Source organism: Paramisgurnus dabryanus, chromosome 7 (assembly GCF_030506205.2).
Source record: "Paramisgurnus dabryanus chromosome 7, PD_genome_1.1, whole genome shotgun sequence".
Taxonomy (NCBI): domain Eukaryota; kingdom Metazoa; phylum Chordata; class Actinopteri; order Cypriniformes; family Cobitidae; genus Paramisgurnus; species Paramisgurnus dabryanus.
In genome coordinates this window covers 5,700,694-5,721,878 of record NC_133343.1, presented here as the reverse complement: position 1 = coordinate 5,721,878, position 21,185 = coordinate 5,700,694, and the positions used below count along the sequence as shown (strand labels likewise).

Genomic DNA, 21,185 nt, shown 5'->3' with positions numbered 1-21,185 from the left:
TCCAGAGGTCGCATTTGTAGGCTGCATACGTCAAATTCTTATTTCAGAATATTATTAATGATAAAGTTGACTGATATTCTTAGCTCATCGTATATTGTTATAATATGCTTATGACTTGCGAATGCAATGCTCAGTTAACTGGAATAAACCATGCTTGATGACGTATGCATCCTGCGTATGGGACCTGCGAATGATGTAGCCTTCCGGTTCAGAAGCGGCGCTGCGTAGACTGATCGGTGTGTGATTTCTAGTACCGCGAGAGTGATTCGAGAGTAGGCCACTCCGTATGGTTTAATAATGCTCTCGCGGGACTTTGATGTAATAGATCGTTTGGCCTGCGCAGAGATGCGGGCACTCGAACACGTCTACAAGCTCAATTGTGGCGGTAGTATATTTATATAAAATGTTATGAGTTAGTTCATATTTTTATTGCTATTAAGAGTTATTTTTTTTCTCACTACGGTTTATTTTTTTAATGCGAGTAATGTTGTTATTTCGTTAGAAATTTAAATGTCAACTCACAATGTTCTCATTCTGTCAGACTCTTAAAGGCTGCTAAAGGATTTGCTATATATCATACAAAATAAAGATAAATTTGCTTAATTTATTTCAACTTAATTTTTGTAATTGATAGCAACTCCTCAGTCATCACTAGTGGAAAAGTCAAAAGTAATGTAATTTCAAATTGATTAAACTTAAAAAATTAAGTGCAACAAGGAATTTTTACAATGTTATAGTGTTTAAATAGTAATTTGGATCTACATCAAACTTATTGTTTGATATCAAAATATGATATAAAAATATAAATGATATACAACGTTATAGGAGGCATTAAATATAATGCAATATAAGGTTTAAATAGCACTAAAATCTCGTCATCATAGGGTTACCGTTTTTAGTGCTATATAGCACCTGTAAAGCCCCTATGAAGAACCATCCGGGGGTGATATAGCACCACTTTAGCATTAGGTTTGGTTCTATATAGCACAACATGGTTCTACACAGGTGCTACATAGGAGCTATATATATATAGCACATAAAACGGTTCCTCTATTGACTTAACATTGAAATCACTCGAGCTTGATACCTCTACCGTGGCTGGTGTGAACATAGCATTAGTGCTATTTAGCACCGTTTGTTTTTAGAGTGTACTACAAAATATTTAAACTACTGCTTAAAGTTACTAAGATCTATTAACATGATCCGTATGTAGTATTTTTGCCTTTTTTAATGATCAGGGCTGCGTTTTCTGATAACGTTTTCTCTTAGCACTCTACTAAGACTTAAGGTTAACCTTAACTACTGGTATACCTTTTCTAGGTGTGTTTCACAAACTGTACCTAAATAGCTTTCAAATTAAGGAATACGACGTTACCAGGTGCTGTCCATGGCGGTGGTGCTGAATAGTGTCTTCCTATTCTCCACAACCAGGGTGGATTTACCTACTCTATAAAGGCACAACATGTGAACTAGAGATGCATAACGATTAATCGCGATTAATCTATAGCAGAATAAAAGTTTTTGTTTACATCATATATATATATTTATATATAAATATGCACACATGCATGTATACGTTTAAGAAAAAAATCATAAGTATTTATATTTATATATAATATAAATTATACAAAAATATACAAATGTATATACACATGTAAACATTGCTTAAATATATACATGCATGTGCGTGCATTTATCTAAAGTTATTATACACAGTTCACACACACATATATGATATAAGCAAAAACTTTTATTCTGCTATAGATTAATCGTGATTAATCGTTATGCATCCCTAATGTGAAACATATTTGGGCCATTCTACCGAATTCGTGCAAATTGCTGTCCCGGAACCTAAAAACTAATTTAAAAAGCATTAATGTAGGAAATTTTTTGCTAATAAAAAAATTTAAGCAAATATCAATCAAAACCCAAAGTACTATTTGAGGTTGCTCCAGGCTTTATATATAAAATACCATCATTTATATGGTGCTTTCAATTGAGAGGTGGTTGTCCCAAACCCCAAGGTCTGAATTTCACTATAGAAAAAAAATATGAAATAATTTTTTAATTATTTATTATTTTTTAAAGAAGTATCATTTTGAATACTTTTGTTAATTAAAACCAAAAATATATTTATTGGATATTTTCAGTAAAAATCATGAATAATCATGTAAAAAAACACTCTCCCGCATTTTCACGTCACTACCGAAAGTTTTGAAGTGTCAATTTGCACCAATTCGGTAGAATGGCCCATTTACAACAGCTACTATGTTGAGATAAAGAAAGAAAGAGGAGCCACCATCAGATGAATTTCGGGGCTGCTCAATTGTGATCGACTCGGCAAAGTCAAATCAACAAGATCAAAAATTTGCTGAATTTGCCCCTGTGGTATGAGATTTTTACTTGCAGCTATTTGCAGCTTAAATATTAGCCGGTAGACTAAAAATTATCCACACAAAGTTAATACAACAAGAGAAGAACTAGCAAGCAAAATGTCAAGGATCAAGAAACCAACTAAAACAAACACTGATCACCATAATAGTGACTTGAAACAAAACATCGGCATCTAAATCTAACAATGTGATGCTGGATGCGAAAATAATAACTGCGCCAGGATGAAACTAGCAAAAAAAAAACCACTTGCGTCATAATTGGGCCCTTAGTCTTTTATTAAAAAGTATTTACATATATTTTTCTTAGCGACTTACATTGTTTTTAAACCAGCAGCGAGGATAAGCTCAGATCTCATTGGTTGACCCGGGTGAAAGAGGGGAAATTGACACAGTGGTCGATAAAACAACTATGCTTGTTTTGCACTGCAATAACCAAGGCCATTGTGAAGCCTTTTATAAAAATCTATTGTTTTTGTTCTAGCACGGTATCGCGTCGAAAATTCAGGCCGAATGTCCACAGTCAGTGTGTAAAGACTTTCAGATGCTATGATGATTTCAGGTCAGTTTGTTGTTCAGCATGTTTCTTCTGATGATTCTGAAAACGTCTAGAATGAGTAAATCTCTCTCCACAGATCGAGCAGTGATAAGGTTTTTCTCCAGTATGAACTCTCTGATGGGATTTTAAGTTACCTGAATGAGCAAACGTCTTGTCACACTGAGAGCATTTGTAAGGTTTTTCACCTGTATGAGTTCTCTGGTGTGACACTAAATTGTACTGTAGTCTGAAACTCCTCCCACAAACACAGTGATAAGGTTTCTCTCCAGTATGAATTCTCTCATGGTCTATCATATGATATTTATAAACAAATCTTTTATCACAGTGTGAACATTGAAAGGGTTTCTCTTTAGAGTGAATATTCTGGTGAGATTTTAATGACCATGAATCCTTAAAGGCTTTGTCACATTCACTGCACTGATACGGTCTCTCATCTGTGTGTATAAAAACATGTTTCTCCAAATGATGTTTCCGGTAGAAACTCTTCTTACAGTGAGGACGCTTGTATGGTTTTTCTCCTGTGTGAATTCTCTTATGAGTTTTAAGATTTCTTTTGGAGCTGAAGTAATAGCCACATTCAGTGCAGCAGAAAGGCTTTTCAGTGTGTGTCCTCATGTGAACTTTTAGCTGAAATAAGAAATCAAAATCCATCCCACACTGCTGACAGTGAAACAACTGCTTCTTCTCTCTGTGGCCTTCTGAATGAAGTTTCTTCTGTTGTAAGGTAGTAAAGCTGATCTCAGATCTGGTGCAGGTGAAGGGCTTCTGTTTTCTCTCATGTCTCTGTGAGCTCAATGTCTCTCCACTGGTGATGCAGGAAAGAGTCGAGGACGTTATTTCTTCATCCAGACATAATTCACTCTTCACATCTGAAAGAAACATGAAATAATTAAATTCTCTTTTCTCTTCTCCTATTTACACAATGAAGGAAAAATTGAGATTCAGTATATTTTTCAGTTTCACACATATAGACAAAAGACAGCTGTCAGTCCAGTTATTATAGCTGCTTGGGTGATTATTACATATAAAATACTGTAGAGGTCAACCGATAGTGGATTTTATTGATACCGATAACTAAGTTGGTCCCTGCTTGGCCATAACCAGCTAAACGACCAATAGTTTGATAATGTCAGTCTTGTCTACATCACCAATCCCAAAAAGTAAACTATTGCCTACAATCCGTGTGTTTGTTGTAGTCCAACCCTTTGGACAAATCGTTAACATGTACTAATACACACTTGCACACCAAAGGAAATGTAAAATCGTGAATCAGATCATGGTGCTCTTTAACTTTAAGTAAGGGATAATGTAGAGGCATCCGGTAGTTATCGGGAAATAAGCCCCGACAGTGTGATCAGGACCGGACGCGAAGCGGAGGGTCTTGTATCACACTGAAGGGGCTTATTTCCCGATAACTACCGGATGCCTCTACATTATCCCGCTTATTACACGGCTACTTGTCACATAAGAAAAAAACCGGACATGAATATGAATTTGAAACATTTTATTGGCATATTTGTTTTAAATTAACATGTTTATCCTTCCGCGAAACTTTGCACAGATGCATAAAATGATCGTAATACCTCTGCTTCATACTTGTCTCCATTTTTTCTCTTTTAGCCAATCTTTGAGAAGTTTTAATGCCCATTCGGTATTTTTTTTTTGTGTTGGCTTCGTAGCTGTCATGCTCTATTTTGTCAAGTTCAGTCTCAGTAGCTGTCTGTGTCTTGTCGTGGTTGTCCAGTGTTTGTCACAAGATGGCGTCAAACAGTAATCTTTATTGATCTTTATTGGCGCGGAGCGATTTTACTCGTACAAGTAGTACCGGCTATGCGTTATTACTTTGGAGCGGTTATTATTTGAAAAGAACGAACCTGCAAATGTCTCAACTGACCAATCAGAATCAAGCATTCCAGAGAGCCGTGTAATAAATATGGATAAATCATGGATAAACATAGCTGAATATAAACTAATGCAAATCAATGGTAATAATAATGACATTAAACATTTGGGCTGGATTTATCTGCGTGTATTTTTGGGAAACTTTTTGAGGTACCAATAATATTAGTGTCCTGTCAGCTTTGACAACAAACTTAGGTTCCTGCTGTTGTTTTTCTGCTAATGCAGCATCTATTCGGCAAATGAATTACTTTATAATGATATGAAGCATTGAAGTGGTTTACCTCTAAAATACTTTACATAAAATTTTGGAATCGTATGCAGCAATTTTTGTTTTTATTATTTTTGTCAATAATGTATTAGAATAAAGAAAAGCTAGTGATCAAAAACAAAATATCATATGCAATGCATGAATATCAATTTACTGAGAGAGTAATCCACTATTTGAGATCCTGCCTGTGAAAATCAAATTCTGAAATATTGAGCATCAAAGTTTTTTTTCACCTTAAGATATCAAGGTTAAATTCTCACAAAATGTTTTTTTTTTTTTACATTATGTGGGTTTATTTTATGTAAAAAACCGTAAATCACAAAAAAATTGTCTTTTATGTCTGTTGCTAAATAAGTATTAAAGATATCCCAGATAAACTCCCTTTAAGTAAATTTTTTGGTATTTTTGGTAAGTGACTTAAAACCTTAAAACACACTTTGATAAAACAGGAACTCACATGATAGTAGAAATTGTAAAAATACTACAATGTTTGAGGAGACATACCTGAATGAATAAAATCATGACCATTATTATGACTGTCTTCATATTCATCTTCTGTGGTTTCAGTTTTTATTTCTGTAGGTTCAGTTTTTATTTTATTTCTTTATTTCTGCGAGCTCTTTTATCTTTCTTCTTCTTTGCGTTTTAACAGTAGCTTGCATCCTTAATGTTGCATTACTGCCATCTTCTGGTTCTAGTTATTTCCTTCATATCCTTTCGTCATTATATTCTTGTCATAAGTTCAGTTTTAGGAAAGATGAGGAGAAACGTGCAAAAGATAAAAGTTGGCTTTGTATGCAGCTCACTCATCTCAAAATGAGTGTATAATGAAGTATCTAAAATATCATCAAGTTGCTTGATATGGAGTTACACATAAAGCAGTAATATTATTTTTTACAAAGGTGGTACAAAAAAATCCAAAATACATCGAAGCAGAAAAAAAATTGGTGGCAAAAATGTAGGCTAAAATAGTTCATAAATGTATTCAGGAATTGAATTTGTTAGTTTAGTGCAAGGTTTGAGTAGAAAAAAATAATGTTAAAAAAAGATTTACTTACTGTTATAAAATAATGTAAAAAAGATTAAAAGCACTGTTTATATTATTATAGTATTATATGTAAAATAATAGAATTTAAATGCAGTACATATACAGAAATATTGTGTTTTTATGTTAAGATATGTCAGTGCAAGTTGTTTTTAGTTTGGACAGCTCTTACAATTATTTTAGGAATAGTCTAATCCCTGTCCGGGAAACCGCCCCCTTATGTATTAAAAAAAATAAAAAATGGTCTTCTTGACTAGAAAAGTGCATCTCAGACTTTTTGACTGTAAGGATTAATTTAACTTCATTTAAATGAATGAAATGATTTTATTATTACACTTTGTGCTTTTTATTATTGTTGTTTGGTGTGATGTTAAAGACTGGCATAATATAGTATTTAACAAATCAATAAATAATTTTTACAGTTATAAATAATCTTAGAGTTAGAATAAAAGACCAGAGTAATATATTTTTTTAACAAAAGCGAAGTTTAATAAAAAAAAAATAGTTTTTCAGTTTTAATAGAAAGATTAAATTGCTCTATATGACATAGAACAACAAAAAGTTTCAAATTCACTATTTAATAAATTCTTTATTGAAATTTAAATTGTTTATGTAGTTTTCTAAGATTTTTATTTATGTAAATGCTGCGTGACTGAATGTGTGTGCTGCGCGCGCTGAATGACGAAGGACCGACAGACGAATGACGTCAAAGTAACGCGAGAGGGATTCAAGAAATCACGCGGAGACTTGGCTCTCGCGGTAGTTTTACGTCATGCGCCAATAAGTTCTTGCGGCGCCGCATGAAGTCGAACAAGCCTTGAGTTACAATTTATGCACTACTAAATATTTTTGCGTATAAAACTTGGTTCACCATAAAACTTGATTAGAGCGTAACTCTATGTATAAACTAAATGTATATGAAAGCTTTAACGGTTGGAATAAATAAATAAATATAAAAAAATTAGAGTACCATTAAAATATAAATAAACGTATTTTAACAGTTAACTGCGTGAATCAAATATGTATGAATCAAAGATACATTTTAATTTATGACATTTCAACACAATTTCTGCTCATACATTTAAAGGGTGCTATTGGATAATTCAAATTAAACGTCATATTGTGCGACTATGCATTACTGTATGGAGAGCTTACCACCTACTAGCTACGTTATGCCTAACGAAGAGGTGGTGCAGCTGAATTAATCAGTTACAATTAATCAGTTAATCAGTTATTAATCAGTAGTTAAGCCTCTAGTGCAGACTTTCCGTTCCAGTTCAAGCAAGAACTTACGGATAGCTGGTGCAACCCTACCCTGGAGTGGAGTGGCGGGAGTTACCATGGAAACGAGTTGACAGGAACAAAGTGCGAAAAGTGTCTCTACGGTTTAACGTAAGGATTCATCCCACAAATAACAAAAATAATACACACAACTGTTGTTGGCACATAATTGATACGCTTTTGTTTATATTTAACGTTACCTCATAGAAAGGGCTTGTGTTGTGTGTTCAAAAAAAGAAGTCCATTAGCATCTCGACCGTTTTCTGTAGAGGTAACTTTAACGTTGGACTAAGTTAACTGTATATCTTTTGCTCTTTTTGTTTATGAAAGTTTGTGCGATTGAAAACATGTAATTGTGTAGATGAGAGGTTTAAATGGTAATATTTGAATGGACAATGTTTACTTTTTTTCTTTAGTTAAACTTGTAACTTACTGAGATATTCTCATTTATTTGTCCGCAATACTCTTCCGAATACATATATTACAGACAGTGTAACAATATAAGGTGGGTTGAAAATCTGTAAACTTACTCTATAATAATAATTGTCTGTTTAACTGAGCATGACTTGAAACACATGACTAACACTATCTTAGAGCTATTGCTATATGAACATTGCTTTGTTCCTTAATGAGATAAATGCTTACCCCTTGTTTCACAGACAAGACCTCCTGGACCAAGACACGTGTTTGAGCTGTCTCAAGATACAAACCACCGGTGAGGGCTCGTGACTGCTTTTCCGAGAGGCGCATATTTATACTGTGTTCGAAGTGTCATGTTGCTCGTGTTTTCAAAATATGTGTTTGTTGCGTTATGTGAACCATGTGCATCACGTCTTTTGTCAAAATAAGTGCCTGCTGCGCACGCGTCAAAACAATTTATGTTAAAAGAGAAGGTCACGTTTTAAAAATACACGCAAGACACTCCATTAACAGTAAACTCTGATTATGCATGAGATTATGCGATCTGGCAAACAAGAGAGTCTCTTTTATCATAAACCGTTTAGACGCGTCTACTGCAGGCACTTATTTTGACAGGACACGTGATGCACACAGGTTCACTCAACGCGCCAACACATATTTTGAAATTACGAACCACACACATGACGGGCTACATACATGTTGAGACGAACTTCGCATCATGCGCACTCGAAAAAAGAAGTCACCGGCCGCCACTGCACACTACTAACATCTTTTTCTAAGGCATGTTTATTAAAGATGTTTAAACATATTAATTTAACTAAGGCCTATGTATGTTGCTTAATGAATTAAGGCAGTTGAATTAAAATAGTAAATTCTGTATACCTTGGCTTTTGGGTTGGTTTCCTGAACAGGGAATAGCTTAAACCAGGTTTAGGCCTTAGTTTAATTAGGAAACTAGTTTTAACAAACATCCCTTTACTTAAAACATGACTTCTGTGCATTTTCAGGCAAAACAAAGGGCACTGATGTCTTTGCAAGATGTTTTCCGTTTGGATAGCTTTTAAATTTATTTTAGTCAAGGACTAGTCTAATCCCTATCTGGGAAACCGATAATTTATTATTAAAACTTAAAATGTAAGGGTAAGCAGATTGGCCATGCAAGAAAATAAATGCAATGCTTTAAATAACAGTTTGCTTGCCTATAGTTAAAAATATAATGAATTAGGTGTATACCGAATATTATCTTGTCATATCATTATCTTAATGCATTAAGCTACGTTAAGTGTCTTGTTGATTAACACATCATCTTATTGGCAAATCTGCTTACCGTTACATGATTTATTAATAAATTAATGTTTTAATTCAACTGTTCTGTAAGCAATGTTAAGAAAGTTAGTCCCAGGAAGTCCTGGGTATGGTTGTGTTCTTACCTATAGTTTGAGGATCTTTTCATTTGTTAAATGTACGTAAAATCCTCATAAAGGGTGATCAACAATTTCTGAAATAAAATAATAATGACCCAATGAGAGGTTTCTGTCCAACAGTGATGATATATTGTTTGACAATTATATCATTATGAAGACTTATTAAATATTAATACTATCCAAGTATTACATTTCTTTTGCATTTAGTTGTTGTTGTTTTTTGCATGGTTTCAATTGTTTGTTCATAATATTTATAACTATATCACTGCTATCAAAAGATGTTTTGTCATATTATGTTGCATTAAATTAAATCCTTGTTGTAGTTCTTGGAAATTTGATTACTTTTATATTTCTTGTCTAGTGATTTGTCTGTGTAGCTAAATGTGTTATTAATTATTTTAAAAGTTGTGGTGTGACTTGCTAATTAAGTTATTAAAATGTTTTTACAACGTTGTGAAAATAACGTATTTTTAACGTTAAAAAAGACATTTGTCCTATTAAGTACGTCGGAAAATAACTTTATCACAACCTTTTCATTACTTGAAAAAAAAAGTTTTTATAAAGCTTTTGTGTTTGCTGGGAACTCATTATTTATTCAAATACAATAGCCAATAGCAAGACTCCAAGTGCGCACCCTTAAATGTTTATTTATTTATTTTGTTTTAAAAGTAGCTCTGTTTATTTAAATTTGAATATCCAGTTTGGTTGTAATATGATACATGGTAGATATAAATAATATAAAATGGTTACAGTAAGCATACAGGTTTGTAGGTTTATTCGTGATTGATTCCTTTTGCGCAGCTGCATTGCGCAGTCTTTAAAACAAATTTTGGCGGTTTTGTCATCATAATCTCATACAGCTCGCGTTTGAGAATCTTATGTTTACATGATTGAAGAGATGAAGCTTTAAGGAGATTTCACTCAGAGACCAGTCGCCTTTGGTAAGTACACTTTAATATGCTAACTTTACATATGGACGTACGTTAACTTGTATGTTTATTGCTATTTGGTATGTTTTGATAAATAGCGCAGGTTGTTTTGGTCCCCCACAAATGTTTAAGCTATGGCCTGTGGTTACACACACACACACACACACACACACACACACACACACACATACACTTCAGTAATTTACGGGAGTGACAACCGAATTCTAAAGTTACTACTAAATTAATTAATAACTCCCCCTAAAAATGCCGGAGTGACATTGGTGACCGCTTTTACATAAAATCTGCGTAGTGTAGCCTACATAACCGAACTGAAGTATGTAAATTTGCATCGTGGACTCGTGCCTGCTTAATAGGCAAAAAACACAGCGGACAAGAAAAATCCCATTACAAACCGAAGTAAATCAAATTGTTTTACCTCAAATATATAAAAAAAAAATATCGACACCTTCCCATTTAAATAACACCAAAAACGTGATCGCTTCATGAGCCAAAGCCATGGTCGAGCGCCAAAACGATAACTAACATTAAGCAAAAAATAAATAAATAATAATACAAAATAAAGACGTGAACCTGGCAATACTGACAGACAGCGCTGAAATGTGTACAACACAACGCCAAGTCGGAGGTTTATTGCAAAATAACGCTGTAATATTATTTTGATCAAAGCAGTAGAAATTAGCCACGCGAAAAGGCAGAACGTTTCTATGGTTACCGCTTTGTTTGGTCTAGAGCCAGTTTGATCCGGTTTTTTCCTGCACAGACACGAAACAATCATTTAGCGGATTCACTCGCGCATTTAAATGCGTTTGTCACTCCCGAAAGTTTGCAGTGTGTACGAAAATGGTAAAAAGTAAGAAACTGAGAGCATTCATATCAGCTGTGTATGACAGAAATGCTGCATGCTGTAGCCGCAGTCGTTAAACGTTAATCGTTCAGCAAAGAAGTGAAAAATGCTGTCGAAGGTGAGGGGATCTGAATTAATAATATATTAATAATAATTAATAATATAAGAGTTTAATATTCAGTCAGATTGTTATTTAGCCGATCGTGTCTGCCAACACTGCAAATAATATGCAGCAAGTTAACCCAGTAATGTAAACATATATATATATATATATATATATATATATATATATATATATATATATATATATATATATATATATTGTGTGTGTGTGTGTGTGTGTGTGTGTGTGTGTGTGTGTGTGTGTGTGTGTGTGTGTGTGTGTGTGTGTGTGTGTATGCATTGTGATTTAGTTGACCCGGGGTAAACCTGTACTGCAGCATCATGGTAGGCTACTTGTTAAATAATTATATTATTATTTATTAATAATAATAATAAAGAAAAAATAATACAATCGGTGATAAAGTTTTCTCCTAGACAAACAAAAACCATGTAAATCTAAATGAAAAACCACATATTCAGTATTTTTATTATGCTGAAACGCTTTGAACCAGAATTTTTTTCTTTTTTCTTTTTTTTCTGTCGCTATCGACCAGACATTATATTAGAATGCGTGACGTCACAGAGAACTCTGCTCAGGCTTTATTGAACGCAGTTTGCAGTGTGTGTGGTCATTCTACGGTGAGCCTCAGAACAGTAAGGTTGACAAAACTCAGGGAGACACTGCAAGGGAGGTAGGAAAAAAAACCTTACAAAGCATTACAATAAAAACGTGTTAGACACAAATTGCTTTGGGTAATATAATAATTAGTGATTTCTTTTGTCATTTTTTTGTGTTTATGTAAACTGACCCAAAAAGCAGATGTAAAGGCCAACCATTTAGAAGTGATTGGAAATATTGAGTATTGTACTATATTTTCAAAATGTCACATGCTGTTACTTCACTTTTACATTCATGAAATATCAGTAAGGTATTAAAGGAAACCTTACAAAGCATAACATAATTCATTAAAATTATTTTGTCAAAGTTCATGTAAATTGACCCAAAAAGTAGATTTAAATTTTTTAAAAGGCTAACCAATAACACTGAATACTGTAGTATATACTGTATATAATACATTTCAACATATCATATGATACTTCACTTGCATATCCACAAAATTTGATGTAAATGGACCCAAAAAGCAGATGTAAATGCCAAAAAATTTTAATAACTCTAACACATGTCATTAGAGTACTGTTAGGACATGTTAGGACATGTTGATATATTGATATATATTGTGGAGACTGGTGCTTAATAGTTTTTTTGGGGGGTGGGGGGCAAAAAGTCTCAGAACTGAACACATATTGTACAGAACCGTTGGCAGAGGTTCGGTGTCCTTGTGTAATTCAGCCTGAGGGTGGCGCTCTAATATTGATTGGCAAGTTTTACAGTCATAAATATAAAGTATTATTGTACTTGTATATTTTGTATATTGATTTAAAATGTTACGAATTGTGAAAAAATCCGGAAAGGAAAACAAAGGTGCATACATTCCTAGAACAATTAATCTAGTAACTAAGTGCATTGGGAGCTGGGTTATTCATGTAAAATATGTTTATGAATTTCTTTCATGAATTATTATTTTGCAGTTGTTTCTGTGTATGGTATGTAAGTATCTTTATATTCTCTTCTGTAATGCTTTATTTTACAGTGCCCATGATACAGATAATTTAGCTAATTCTGTTGTGTTCATTTTTGACCCACCTGTGTGTTACTTTCGTCCCAGCTGACAGGGTCGAAAGTAACAATGTGCTACCTATGTTCAAAGTGAAATTATACTGAAGTTGTTTTACATTTGTTCCAAATTCCACCTGGTATTGATAGACAATGTGAGTTATTGGCCAAAGCAAAAATATATCTCTGTCTAAAACATTAAAATTACGTTTTGTGATAAATTGTACTTTCTACACCCCTGCTTCCCCCTATGTGTTATTGTCTTGATACAATGTACCTTTGTAAGAAAGTACTTAGAATGTAATACATGGTACTTAATATGTTACTAAGATATGGAACAGCCTCTGTTTACGCATAAATGTATACATTCAGTGGGCTACTGTTGTAACTACTGTTACATGCTGTTAAGTGTTCAGATTTGTATTATTTATTTATTTATTTTCTTAAAACACTGCTATATCAGAAGAACAAATCTTGTCTGTCTTTGTCATGAACTCTGTCTGTGTCTCCCCTGTCATATGTCTTATTTTGAAGTCTTGTCCATGTCTGCCATGTTTTGTAGTTCTTAGTAGTTCTTTTGTTTCATTGGTCTGGGTGTTGATTGTTCCCCCAGGTGTTTCTCATTCCCCAGTGTATTTAACCCCAGTGTTTGCCTTGTCTGATGTAGGTGATTGTTAATGAAATGCTCTGTTCGATGCCCCGTTCGATGCTTTGTCTAAGGGGCACCCGGGAAGTAATAATACCCACTAGGCCTCAGTCTTTGTCTTAAGAAAGAAAGTTAGAGTTAGAAGCAGGGCCTGCACTGTAAGGCGGGCGCGGTCGGGAAACAGGAAGGGCCCTGCTTTTGAAACGCAGAAGCGTGTAATGGCAAGCACCTTGGTTTACAACATCGGCGCTTTCACTACTACTGTGGTGAAGCGGCATGGGTTTTTCATTAGAGATTGTTATACTTTGTCTAAGGGGCACCCGGGAAGTAATAATACCCACTAGGCCTCAGTCTTTGTCTTAAGAAAGAAACGTTGACACGTTTTTATGATAGGGCGGGTGGGAGGGTGTTTGGGTGGTTTGGCCATACGTGTCTTTGAAATGTTGCCCATCTCTGGACATACCACTGCGTCGTGGTGTCGATCCGTCGACACCATGACGCAGCTCCTCGTTTCTTTCACAGGGAGCCGGCTTACGCGGCTGAGACGCTGCGCGGCGGAGGACCCGTCAAGCGACGACTGCCGCCTGCGGACCCCTCGCCCTGCCAGGACCCAGTGATGACGCCGAAGATGCCACAGCACGCCGTGAGTAGCTCTACTTTTAAGTTGTCGGCGTACGAGGGATGGGCATAGTTTCATAAGAAGCGTGGCCCGTTTTTAAGTATCCTAAAACTGCTTCGGCAGTCTAGCGGGAAGATTAGCCTTTTTTACACTCAGGTTTAGGTCGCTCCCAGGTGCTTCCATTAGATTCGCTTGTTTCCTAGCTCTGGATGCAGCGCCCTGGGCGGGACTAGCGGCTTGGCGCCCCCAGCATCGCGGACCCGGCTTCGTGCCGGCCGTTTGATGCGCACCCGGTGTGCGCTGTTCGTGTTTGCTACGCCCTTCGCCGCACCCGGAATTGTAGTGGGGGGTGGGCGCGGGCCGCAGTCAACCCCAGGGTCTCATTTTAGAGTTAGAAGCAGGGCCTGCACTGTAAGGCGGGCGCGGTCGGGAAACAGGAAGGGCCCTGCTTTTGAAACGCAGAAGCGTGTAATGGCACGCACCTTGGTTTACAACATCGGCGCTTTCACTACTACTGTGGTGAAGCGGCATGGGTTTTTCATTAGAGATTGTTATACTTTGTCTAAGGGGCACCCGGGAAGTAATAATACCCACTAGGCCTCAGTCTTTGTCTTAAGAAAGAAACGTTGACACGTTTTTATGATAGGGCGGGTGGGAGGGTGTTTGGGTGGTTTGGCCATACGTGTCTTTGAAATGTTGCCCATCTCTGGACATACCACTGCGTCGTGGTGTCGATCCGTCGACACCATGACGCAGCTCCTCGTTTCTTTCACAGGGAGCCGGCTTACACGGCTGAGACGCTGCGCGGCGGAGGACCCGACAAGCGACGACTGCCGCCTGCGGACCCCTCGCCTGCCAGGACCCAGTGATGACGCCGAAGACGCCACAGCACGCCGTGAGTAGCTCCACTTTTAAGTCGTCGGCGTACGAGGGATGGGCATAGTTTCATAAGAAGCGTGGCCTGTTTTTAAGTATCCTAAAACTGCTTCGGCAGTCTAGCGGGAAGATTAGCCTTTTTTACACTCAGGTTTAGGTCGCTCCCAGGTGCTTCCATTAGATTCACTTGTTTCCTAGCTCTGGATGCAGCGCCCTGGGCGGGACTAGCGGCTTGGCGCCCCCAGCATCGCGGACCCGGCTTCGTGCCGGCCGTTTGATGCGCACCCGGTGTGCGCTGTTCGTGTTTGCTACGCCCTTCGCCGCACCCGGAATTGTAGTGGGGGGTGGGCGCGGGCCGCAGTCAACCCCAGGGTCTCATTTTAGAGTTAGAAGCAGGGCCTGCACTGTAAGGCGGGCGCGGTCGGGAAACAGGAAGGGCCCTGCTTTTGAAACGCAGAAGCGTGTAATGGCACGCACCTTGGTTTACAACATCGGCGCTTTCACTACTACTGTGGTGAAGCGGCATGGGTTTTTCATTAGAGATTGTTATACTTTGTCTAAGGGGCACCCGGGAAGTAATAATACCCACTAGGCCTCAGTCTTTGTCTTAAGAAAGAAACGTTGACACGTTTTTATGATAGGGCGGGTGGGAGGGTGTTTGGGTGGTTTGGCCATACGTGTCTTTGAAATGTTGCCCATCTCTGGACATACCACTGCGTCGTGGTGTCGATCCGTCGACACCATGACGCAGCTCCTCGTTTCTTTCACAGGGAGCCGGCTTACACGGCTGAGACGCTGCGCGGCGGAGGACCCGACAAGCGACGACTGCCGCCTGTGGATCCCTCGCCTGCCAGGACCCAGTGATGACGCCGAAGACGCCACAGCACGCCGTGAGTAGCTCCACTTTTAAGTCGTCGGCGTACGAGGGATGGGCATAGTTTCATAAGAAGCGTGGCCCGTTTTTAAGTATCCTAAAACTGCTTCGGCAGTCTAGCGGGAAGATTAGCCTTTTTTACACTCAGGTTTAGGTCGCTCCCAGGTGCTTCCATTAGATTCACTTGTTTCCTAGCTCTGGATGCAGCGCCCTGGGCGGGACTAGCGGCTTGGCGCCCCCAGCATCGCGGACCCGGCTTCGTGCCGGCCGTTTGATGCGCACCCGGTGTGCGCTGTTCGTGTTTGCTACGCCCTTCGCCGCACCCGGAATTGTAGTGGGGGGTGGGCGCGGGCCGCAGTCAACCCCAGGGTCTCATTTTAGAGTTAGAAGCAGGGCCTGCACTGTAAGGCGGGCGCGGTCGGGAAACAGGAAGGGCCCTGCTTTTGAAACGCAGAAGCGTGTAATGGCACGCACCTTGGTTTACAACATCGGCGCTTTCACTACTACTGTGGTGAAGCGGCATGGGTTTTTCATTAGAGATTGTTATACTTTGTCTAAGGGGCACCCGGGAAGTAATAATACCCACTAGGCCTCAGTCTTTGTCTTAAGAAAGAAACGTTGACACGTTTTTATGATAGGGCGGGTGGGAGGGTGTTTGGGTGGTTTGGCCATACGTGTCTTTGAAATGTTGCCCATCTCTGGACATACCACTGCGTCGTGGTGTCGATCCGTCGACACCATGACGCAGCTCCTCGTTTCTTTCACAGGGAGCCGGCTTACACGGCTGAGACGCTGCGCGGCGGAGGACCCGACAAGCGACGACTGCCGCCTGCGGACCCCTCGCCTGCCAGGACCCAGTGATGACGCCGAAGACGCCACAGCACGCCGTGAGTAGCTCCACTTTTAAGTCGTCGGCGTACGAGGGATGGGCATAGTTTCATAAGAAGCGTGGCCCGTTTTTAAGTATCCTAAAACTGCTTCGGCAGTCTAGCGGGAAGATTAGCCTTTTTTACACTCAGGTTTAGGTCGCTCCCAGGTGCTTCCATTAGATTCACTTGTTTCCTAGCTCTGGATGCAGCGCCCTGGGCGGGACTAGCGGCTTGGCGCCCCCAGCATCGCGGACCCGGCTTCGTGCCGGCCGTTTGATGCGCACCCGGTGTGCGCTGTTCGTGTTTGCTACGCCCTTCGCCGCACCCGGAATTGTAGTGGGGGGTGGGCGCGGGCCGCAGTCAACCCCAGGGTCTCATTTTAGAGTTAGAAGCAGGGCCTGCACTGTAAGGCGGGCGCGGTCGGGAAACAGGAAGGGCCCTGCTTTTGAAACGCAGAAGCGTGTAATGGCACGCACCTTGGTTTACAACATCGGCGCTTTCACTACTACTGTGGTGAAGCGGCATGGGTTTTTCATTAGAGATTGTTATACTTTGTCTAAGGGGCACCCGGGAAGTAATAATACCCACTAGGCCTCAGTCTTTGTCTTAAGAAAGAAACGTTGACACGTTTTTATGATAGGGCGGGTGGGAGGGTGTTTGGGTGGTTTGGCCATACGTGTCTTTGAAATGTTGCCCATCTCTGGACATACCACTGCGTCGTGGTGTCGATCCGTCGACACCATGACGCAGCTCCTCGTTTCTTTCACAGGGAGCCGGCTTACACGGCTGAGACGCTGCGCGGCGGAGGACCCGACAAGCGACGACTGCCGCCTGCGGACCCCTCGCCTGCCAGGACCCAGTGATGACGCCGAAGACGCCACAGCACGCCGTGAGTAGCTCCACTTTTAAGTCGTCGGCGTACGAGGGATGGGCATAGTTTCATAAGAAGCGTGGCCTGTTTTTAAGTATCCTAAAACTGCTTCGGCAGTCTAGCGGGAAGATTAGCCTTTTTTACACTCAGGTTTAGGTCGCTCCCAGGTGCTTCCATTAGATTCACTTGTTTCCTAGCTCTGGATGCAGCGCCCTGGGCGGGACTAGCGGCTTGGCGCCCCCAGCATCGCGGACCCGGCTTCGTGCCGGCCGTTTGATGCGCACCCGGTGTGCGCTGTTCGTGTTTGCTACGCCCTTCGCCGCACCCGGAATTGTAGTGGGGGGTGGGCGCGGGCCGCAGTCAACCCCAGGGTCTCATTTTAGAGTTAGAAGCAGGGCCTGCACTGTAAGGCGGGCGCGGTCGGGAAACAGGAAGGGCCCTGCTTTTGAAACGCAGAAGCGTGTAATGGCACGCACCTTGGTTTACAACATCGGCGCTTTCACTACTACTGTGGTGAAGCGGCATGGGTTTTTCATTAGAGATTGTTATACTTTGTCTAAGGGGCACCCGGGAAGTAATAATACCCACTAGGCCTCAGTCTTTGTCTTAAGAAAGAAACGTTGACACGTTTTTATGATAGGGCGGGTGGGAGGGTGTTTGGGTGGTTTGGCCATACGTGTCTTTGAAATGTTGCCCATCTCTGGACATACCACTGCGTCGTGGTGTCGATCCGTCGACACCATGACGCAGCTCCTCGTTTCTTTCACAGGGAGCCGGCTTACACGGCTGAGACGCTGCGCGGCGGAGGACCCGACAAGCGACGACTGCCGCCTGCGGACCCCTCGCCTGCCAGGACCCAGTGATGACGCCGAAGACGCCACAGCACGCCGTGAGTAGCTCCACTTTTAAGTCGTCGGCGTACGAGGGATGGGCATAGTTTCATAAGAAGCGTGGCCTGTTTTTAAGTATCCTAAAACTGCTTCGGCAGTCTAGCGGGAAGATTAGCCTTTTTTACACTCAGGTTTAGGTCGCTCCCAGGTGCTTCCATTAGATTCGCTTGTTTCCTAGCTCTGGATGCAGCGCCCTGGGCGGGACTAGCGGCTTGGCGCCCCCAGCATCGCGGACCCGGCTTCGTGCCGGCCGTTTGATGCGCACCCGGTGTGCGCTGTTCGTGTTTGCTACGCCCTTCGCCGCACCCGGAATTGTAGTGGGGGGTGGGCGCGGGCCGCAGTCAACCCCAGGGTCTCATTTTAGAGTTAGAAGCAGGGCCTGCACTGTAAGGCGGGCGCGGTCGGGAAACAGGAAGGGCCCTGCTTTTGAAACGCAGAAGCGTGTAATGGCACGCACCTTGGTTTACAACATCGGCGCTTTCACTACTACTGTGGTGAAGCGGCATGGGTTTTTCATTAGAGATTGTTATACTTTGTCTAAGGGGCACCCGGGAAGTAATAATACCCACTAGGCCTCAGTCTTTGTCTTAAGAAAGAAACGTTGACACGTTTTTATGATAGGGCGGGTGGGAGGGTGTTTGGGTGGTTTGGCCATACGTGTCTTTGAAATGTTGCCCATCTCTGGACATACCACTGCGTCGTGGTGTCGATCCGTCGACACCATGACGCAGCTCCTCGTTTCTTTCACAGGGAGCCGGCTTACACGGCTGAGACGCTGCGCGGCGGAGGACCCGACAAGCGACGACTGCCGCCTGCGGACCCCTCGCCTGCCAGGACCCAGTGATGACGCCGAAGACGCCACAGCACGCCGTGAGTAGCTCCACTTTTAAGTCGTCGGCGTACGAGGGATGGGCATAGTTTCATAAGAAGCGTGGCCTGTTTTTAAGTATCCTAAAACTGCTTCGGCAGTCTAGCGGGAAGATTAGCCTTTTTTACACTCAGGTTTAGGTCGCTCCCAGGTGCTTCCATTAGATTCACTTGTTTCCTAGCTCTGGATGCAGCGCCCTGGGCGGGACTAGCGGCTTGGCGCCCCCAGCATCGCGGACCCGGCTTCGTGCCGGCCGTTTGATGCGCACCCGGTGTGCGCTGTTCGTGTTTGCTACGCCCTTCGCCGCACCCGGAATTGTAGTGGGGGGTGGGCGCGGGCCGCAGTCAACCCCAGGGTCTCATTTTAGAGTTAGAAGCAAGGCCTGCACTGTAAGGCGGGCGCGGTCGGGAAACAGGAAGGGCCCTGCTTTTGAAACGCAGAAGCGTGTAATGGCACGCACCTTGGTTTACAACATCGGCGCTTTCACTACTACTGTGGTGAAGCGGCATGGGTTTTTCATTAGAGATTGTTATACTTTGTCTAAGGGGCACCCGGGAAGTAATAATACCCACTAGGCCTCAGTCTTTGTCTTAAGAAAGAAACGTTGACACGTTTTTATGATAGGGCGGGTGGGAGGGTGTTTGGGTGGTTTGGCCATACGTGTCTTTGAAATGTTGCCCATCTCTGGACATACCACTGCGTCGTGGTGTCGATCCGTCGACACCATGACGCAGCTCCTCGTTTCTTTCACAGGGAGCCGGCTTACGCGGCTGAGACGCTGCGCGGCGGAGGACCCGACAAGCGACGACTGCCGCCTGTGAACCCCTCGCCTGCCAGGACCCAGTGATGACGCCGAAGATGCCACAGCACGCCGTGAGTAGCTCCACTTTTAAGTCGTCGGCTTACGAGGGATGGGCATAGTTTCATAAGAAGCGTGGCCCGTTTTTAAGTATCCTAAAACTGCTTCGGCAGTCTAGCGGGAAGATTAGCCTTTTTTACACTCAGGTTTAGGTCGCTCCCAGGTGCTTCCATTAGATTCGCTTGTTTCCTAGCTCTGGATGCAGCGCCCTGGGCGGGACTAGCGGCTTGGCGCCCCCAGCATCGCGGACCCGGCTTCGTGCCGGCCGTTTGATGCGCACCCGGTGTGCGCTGTTCGTGTTTGCTACGCCCTTCGCCGCACCCGGAATTGTAGTGGGGGGTGGGCGCGGGCCGCAGTCAACCCCAGGGTCTCATTTTAGAGTTAGAAGCAGGGCCTGCACTGTAAGGCGGGCGCGGTCGGGAAACAGGAAGGGCCCTGCTTTTGAAACGCAGAAGCGTGTAATGGCAAGCACCTTGGTTTACAACATCGGCGCTTTCACTACTACTGTGGTGAAGCGGCATGGGTTTTTCATTAGAGATTGTTATACTTTGTCTAAGGGGCACCCGGGAAGTAATAATACCCACTAGGCCTCAGTCTTTGTCTTAAGAAAGAAACGTTGACACGTTTTTATGATAGGGCGGGTGGGAGGGTGTTTGGGTGGTTTGGCCATACGTGTCTTTGAAATGTTGCCCATCTCTGGACATACCACTGCGTCGTGGTGTCGATCCGTCGACACCATGACGCAGCTCCTCGTTTCTTTCACAGGGAGCCGGCTTACGCGGCTGAGACGCTGCGCGGCGGAGGACCCGACAAGCGACGACTGCCGCCTGCGAACCCCTCGCCTGCCAGGACCCAGTGATGACGCCGAAGATGCCACAGCACGCCGTGAGTAGCTCCACTTTTAAGTCGTCGGCTTACGAGGGATGGGCATAGTTTCATAAGAAGCGTGGCCC

The 21,185-nt window shown here is 41.8% G+C and overlaps 1 protein-coding gene across 1 annotated transcript; it reads right to left on the bottom strand.

Moving 5' to 3' along the window:
• Nucleotides 1-2,464: 2,464 nt before the first annotated feature.
• On the bottom strand, nucleotides 2,465-5,755 carry LOC141282395 (uncharacterized). Its single transcript, XM_073815277.1, has 2 exons — nucleotides 5,624-5,755; nucleotides 2,465-3,818 (listed from the first exon to the last, which is right to left on the bottom strand). The coding sequence occupies exon 2, from the start codon at nucleotides 3,598-3,600 to the stop codon at nucleotides 2,938-2,940; it is 663 nt and encodes a 220-aa protein (XP_073671378.1). The 5' UTR covers nucleotides 3,601-3,818; nucleotides 5,624-5,755; the 3' UTR covers nucleotides 2,465-2,937.
• Between the last annotated feature and the right edge of the window lie 15,430 nt (nucleotides 5,756-21,185).